The sequence below is a fragment of the Hydra vulgaris genome, chromosome 06 (assembly GCF_038396675.1).
Source record: "Hydra vulgaris chromosome 06, alternate assembly HydraT2T_AEP".
Lineage (NCBI taxonomy): Eukaryota > Metazoa > Cnidaria > Hydrozoa > Anthoathecata > Hydridae > Hydra > Hydra vulgaris.
The window spans coordinates 42,643,367-42,649,891 of NC_088925.1; the positions used below are offsets into that span (position 1 = coordinate 42,643,367).

Below are 6,525 nucleotides of genomic sequence, written 5' to 3' on the forward strand. Positions count from 1 at the left end.
TTTTGTACACATAAATATATGATTAGGCATAAATAAAATTATTTTTGATTTATATATTTTTATATTAATATTTGTTATTGAAGTTTTTTGGGATTTTCGTTTCAACGTTAATTTTGGCTCTAGTTTCAGTATTAGTTTAGTGTAAGTTCATATAATTGTTTATATTTAAAACGAATTTTTTTAGTAAGATTTTCAAAAAATTTAGGTTATCTAATTTTGTAATTATGGCATTTCTGGATATCAGTTTATTATAGAGATAGGGACCGCGATATGAAACTGTGAAACGCGATAGTTTTGTTTTTCTAAACGGTACATTAAAGTTTCCTACTTCTCGAGTGTCATATCTATTTCTATTGCTTTTAAAGAAATCATTTGAGAAATGTGATGGGACAAGCCCGAGTTTATATTTCAGCATAAACAATAAGTTTTGATAAATGTTTATTCTATAGACGTTTAGTGCATTAAGGAGTTTTAACAAAGGTTCAGCATGAGTGAATTTGTCTTTTTTATAGACAATTCTAACGGCATATTTTTGACGTCGATTAAGTGATTTCAAATTGGATTTATTGGTACTTGCCCATGCTATATTTCCATATGTATAATAGGTCTGTATAAATGAGAAATAAAGATGTTTTAGATTTTCTTGGGATAACATTGGTCTAGCTTTGTATAGCACGCCAATGTTTTTGGTTATTTTAGTATTTAAATAGTCAATGTGTGCTTTCCATGAAATATTTTCGTCAATTAGTAAACCTAGAAATTTTGTTATTGAGGTTCTTTCAATATTTTTGTTTTCTATTTTTAGCAATGGTAATATATTAGGTATTTTTTTTCTTTTTTTGGTTGGGATGGAATAAAATGTAATTGGTTTTTTCTGTGTTTAAAGATAATTTATTAGATTTTAGCCAGGTATTAAGTTTTTCAAGTTCGACATTCGTTGTTTCAAAAAGTTCTTTAATAGACTGAGATGAATAAAATAAATTAGTATCATCTGCAAACATTATTACATCAAGTTTGTTTAAGACTTTCGGAAGATCGTTAATGTATATTAAGAACAATAAGGGAGCTAGAATGGAACCTTGGGGAACGCCACATTTAATCTTAAGCAATTTTGAACAGATATTTTCATCAGTATTAACACATTGCTGTCTGTTAAGCAAAAAAAATTTAAACCAGAGTAATGCAACATTTTTTACGCCATATTTTTCCAATTTTTTGAGCAGCATAGCATGATCAACAGTATCGAATGCTTTCGATAAATCTATAAAGATTCCTAAAACAAATTCTTTATTAACAAATGAATAGTTGATGCTATTTACAAGATCTACGATTGCATGTTCGGTTGCATGTTGCTTTTGAAAGCCGAATTGTTTTGTATTTAAGATGTTGTTGTTTGTTATGTATTGGTATAATTTATTATAAATTATTCGTTCGAGGAGTTTTGAGAATACAGGAAGAATTGAGATTGGTCTATAATTGTTTAGTAAGCATGGTTCTCCAGTTTTATATATTGGTACAATTTTTGCAATTTTCAATTTCTCTGGAACGGTTCCTGTTGTAATTGAAGATTTAAGTATTTCGAAGAGGGGTTTCTTTATTACCGGAAAGATACTCATTACAATATTGTTACAAATTTCATCAATTCCTGGTGCTTTGTTGATTTTTAAAGAGTTTTTTGCATTTTCGAGTTCTTCATAGCTTAATCCGTTGAAAGTTAGTTCGCTATTTAGATCAGTAAAATAATTTTCTAAGGAGTTATTTGTGGTTTGAATTTTAGACGCCATGTTAGGGCCAATATTTGCGAAAAAATTGTTGAATTGTTCGGCAATAGAGTTCTTATCGTTGTGTTCTATTTCATTTATAATAATTCTATCTGGTAAGTAGTTTGTTTTTATATACTTTTTTCCGATTGTTTCTTTCATGATGTTCCATGTTTTTTTGGTATCTCCATTTGTTTTTTGAATTAATTTAGAATAATAAACTTTTTTAGAATGTTTTTTGATTTTTTCGAAAAGATTTTTATATTGTTTATAAGTAGATAGGTTTTCTTCATTTCTGTTTTTCAAATATTTAACATATAGTCTTTGCTTAGTTTTTGAAGATTTTTTGATTCCGCTGGTGATCCATGGACAGCTCAAATCAGTGATATTTTCATTAACGTGAAGTAAAATTTAAAGTAAAAATAATTGATTTCGTTAATGTGAATAAAAACTTAAAATTAGGATATATCTGAAGAACGAAAACTTAAATAGAATTGAATATAAGCATCAAAAAACGAAAATAGGAATAGAATTAAGAATTATTAACGAACGAAAATTATTGAATATTAAAAAAGTTTTGATACAATAATTAGTTTTTTTTTTGACAATTAGTTTACAAATTTTACATACTTGGTTTGAAATTGGCGCACATGTTTTACCATAACGATGATATTTGAAATGATTATAGAATGTATTAATGGACCACAAAACTGGTCACGTGCTTGTCATTACGTTAAGTATAAATTCAATGCGTCCAATCTTTTGTTGTGAAATAAAATAAAAATCTATAGATTCTTAAGAGTTGCAAATCAATCAATAACAGAATAATGAGTTTATCAAGGATGTTGGCTGGTAGGAAGCGTGACAGTCCTGTATGGAAATTCTTCGTTTACGATCAAAAAACTGACAAATTCAAGTGTCTAGTACAGGACATAAATAATGAGGGCGCGTGTGGCGCATTTCTTGCCGGAAAAAATTCCAGTAACTTAGTAGCGCACATTTAGAGAATACATAAAGAGACACACAAATGTTACACGGATGAAAAGAAAAAACGAAATGCAGAAAAAATGTTTTTGAAACGTAAAATTGATGAAATCAATTCTACATCTTCCCAAAATAGTGGAAAGACAAAAACCCAGACAATAAGAGAGAGCTTTGAACACCGAATCACCGCGTGGCCAACGGAATCAAGTGAATATCAAGTGCGTCAGGATAGCGTAATTGAAATGATTGTTAATACCAGCTATCCAATGGTATTGCTAGATCAGCCGTCGTTTCGAAAGATGATAAAAACGCTTGACCCAAAATTTAAATTGCCAGGTAATAATTAACGCAACTAAATTTTTAAATTATTGTTTTAGATTCATTCAATGCTAAACAATTTTTAAATGTTTACCTGTAATTATCGTATCATTAGTGTAACACTATAGTAACTAACTACACAAACTGATGTGCATTAAATTTTAACTAATTTAAATTTTATATTGCAGGGTCTGCAACACTGAACAAGCGGATAAACGAGCGTTTTCTTCGACAATCTGCACAACTGAAAGACTTGATAAATCATACACGTAAAGTAACAATTTGTCTTGATGGTTGGACGAAGAAGGGTCTCACAGCATCGTTCCTTGGAGTATCTGCTTGTTTCTATGACACCACCATTGATAAAACACGACATGCTTTCCTAAATTTGATGGAACTCCAACATCCCCACACGGGTGAGATGCTTGCCGAATGTTTAAAGAAATGTCTTGACCAGTGGGGTATTAGAGAAAATCAAGTTATGTTGATTGTTTCAGACAACGGGTCTAATATGGTTAAAGCCATCAGGCTCTTACAGGAAGTGCATGCAGCTAAGAAATCTGACGAATCTGAATCTTATGAGTTTGAATCTGACGAATCTGAATCTTATGAGTTTGAATCTGACGAGTCTGAACATGAAACTGATGAGGAAGAGATCCAGTCTCAGTCAGAACAAACTGATTTATTCCTACCAGATCATATTCCATATCGTCGAATGCCCTGTATGGCTCACACACTCCAGCTTCTCATAAAACCAGTTTATGAACATTATAGTGCAACCATCTTAGAAACGAGACAAGTTGTATCAAGAATTAGGAAATCGAGTGTGGCAATTGAGAAACTTATTGACAAGTGTGGGAAGTCTGTGATAACTGACTGCACCTCAAGATGGAACAGTACATATCAGATGATTGACCGGCTGTTGAAAATAAAGACATCGGTGAATGAAGTTCTTACAGAAACTGGTACATATTATTTTATTATTTTTGTTATTAGTGTATATAAATTGTTTTCGGAATTTTATTAAATCTACAAAATTGTGTCTTACCTTATTTAAACTAAAATAACGAAAATGTTAATAAATTGTAAGTTCATTAGTCATTATCATTAAAAAACAAGACAGGGCATATAGTCTTTAAATTAGGTTTACTAATAACACGGAAAGACTTTACCCTGCCTTTTAAATCACATTACAACAGCATGGAAAAAAGAGACGTATATCAATGACAATTATTAGTTATTACAATTGTTATTAGTAAACTTTAATTACAGATAGTTTACTTAAATTTAGGAATCGACACATTCAAAGCAAGTGAATGGGTTCGTCTTCAAAACATTTCTTCACTTTTGGAACCATTTGCAGTACAAACAGATATACTTCAGACCGATGCCCAGTCTCTTTCACAGGTTCTACCACCTATACTCAATTTGGAATGCCATTTACAAGAATATCCTACCAACAAGTCTTTGACAGCGAATCTTCTTGAAGATCTACGTCAACGGTTTCAATCAATTCTGCAGCCGGACTCAGATACGTTTAATCCTCTTCCGTCTGCTGCATGTTTGTTAGATCCAACCGTTGCTGTCTTTATACTCACACCGGAAATGGACATCTTGCTCCATGCAGCAAATATGTATATAATAAAAGTTTGTGGAGTAGAATAAGAATTACAAGCTGCTGCTGAGTCAAATTGATCTGAATGTGAATTTGCTGCCATAAAGCGCTTTAAGTTCTTGTCAAATATAATCTTTACAAAAGAAGGAAAGATTTATAACCAAGACAATATCACTGTTGCAAGTCAGCTGTCAAGGTATTTGGTTGACATAAGCGATGATGAAGCGCTGCCAAGTAACGGCCTGCTCTTTTGGAAACAAAACAAAAGCAAGTATAGCAAGATTGCAATTTTGGCTGAAGATTTACTGTCCGCCCCAGCATCACAGGCGTTTGTAGAAAGGATTTTTTCACTTTGTGGAATTTTAACTGTTGGTCGCCGCAATCGAATGAAAAAATCATTAGAGATGAGAGTTTTATGAAACTGAACAAAAACTTGTAATTATAATTCAACCAGATATTTTCTTTCAATTTCAAAAAAAAAATCTTATTATAACTCAATTGAAACATTGAATATTTTATGACTATTTGTATGCTTATTTAGATGTTTATTACTAAGTTAAAAAATTTTTTAAATTTCTTTCTTGAAACTCATGTATTACATTATTTCTTGAAATAATGATAGGGGAGACCGGGGCTAGTTGTCTGCAGGGGTAAGTAGACGAATTGCGTTTATGTGCATAGTCTTTTATCAAAAAGTATCAGAAATCTTAGGGAACTTTCCTAATTGATCATTTCATCTTGGGTCCTATGAATAAAACTACTATAAATATTCCAGTCACAACTGATTTACTATTATCAGTCAGGTTTTTTTAGTAGTTGTCGTTTTTCAGGATCTTTAGGCAGTTTATTGAAAAGCTTTTGGGGTTTATTGGCAAAATTTTCACAGGGGAAGCTGAAAAACAAAATATCTTTATAAAATCAATTTTTTTTTACAATTATTATTTGTAACAATATTGAAAAAAATTATTTTTACAAAAAAAAAATTTTTTAATTTATTTTTTACAAAAAAAATTTTTATGGGATTTTGTTACCAGGAACAAAGGTGGGGTGTTGTTTTGGCTTCATATTCAAACTACTAACTGCTTCTAGCTCATAGAAATATTAAAAAATTTTTGTAAATTTTTACTCACTAATACGTTTGTAATCTTTATTATAGTTTGCGCCAACTTACCCCGGGGTGGGGTAATTTTTTTTTCTTTTTAAGGCCCCGGAAGGAGCCATAAGATTTTTTTTTTTAATGAATGCAACAAGTACAAGTTACCCAAATTCATAAACTTCAAGATTGCACTTTAATTTTTTCAAAAAAATGTGTCGTTAGGACTACTAATTGCTGTGAAATTTGATAGAAGTAAAATATGAACTGATTTAGAAACTGAAATAAGAATTAAAATGATTGAAATCATAAGAACTGAACTGAAATTAATTTAATCAGAACTGATTCAAAAGAAGTAAAATTAAAATTAGAAATTATATCAATGCTTCAAGAACTAAGTAAAATTGGAAATTGAAATTATATTTAGAACTTAAATATCAATGGCGCAAATGTTTTACTTTTATTTCTTTTTTTTTTGATTGGAAAATGATTATTATAGTGTTTTAGAAAAATATCTGTGAAAGTATTATATGCAGAGTTTGTGTTCCCAAGGTTACATTCTTGATACACTTTAACCCAATCTACTGCCGATAGTGCGTCTTTAAAACATTTAATAGAATTTTTATTTATTTTTCTTTTATAAATTTTTTTTTTCGAGTTATTATTTATTTTTGTATCATGTTTTATTCTAAAGTAAATTGGAAAATGATCTGTTATATCAATTTTTATTATTCCTGCTTTTAAGGAGGTATCTA

General features: G+C 30.2%; 1 protein-coding gene across 1 annotated transcript; it reads left to right on the forward strand.

Annotated features, from left to right (window-relative positions):
* Window positions 1-1,621: 1,621 nt before the first annotated feature.
* On the forward strand, window positions 1,622-5,264 carry LOC136081872 (E3 SUMO-protein ligase ZBED1-like). The gene is made up of 3 exons (XM_065800187.1): window positions 1,622-3,080; window positions 3,251-4,027; window positions 4,354-5,264. The coding sequence occupies exons 1-3, from the start codon at window positions 2,828-2,830 to the stop codon at window positions 4,725-4,727; spliced, it is 1,404 nt and encodes a 467-aa protein (XP_065656259.1). The 5' UTR covers window positions 1,622-2,827; the 3' UTR covers window positions 4,728-5,264.
* Window positions 5,265-6,525: the final 1,261 nt, after the last annotated feature.

Excerpts from the sequence above, each read along its gene's own strand:
- LOC136081872 (XM_065800187.1), top strand. The coding sequence starts at position 2,828 with ATGTTTTTGAAACGTAAAATTGATGAAATCAATTCTACATCTTCCCAA. Across the intron at positions 3,081-3,250 it reads CCCAAAATTTAAATTGCCAG|GGTCTGCAACACTGAACAAG; the intron begins GTAATAATTAAC and ends TTTATATTGCAG. Across the intron at positions 4,028-4,353 it reads TGAAGTTCTTACAGAAACTG|GAATCGACACATTCAAAGCA; the intron begins GTACATATTATT and ends ACTTAAATTTAG.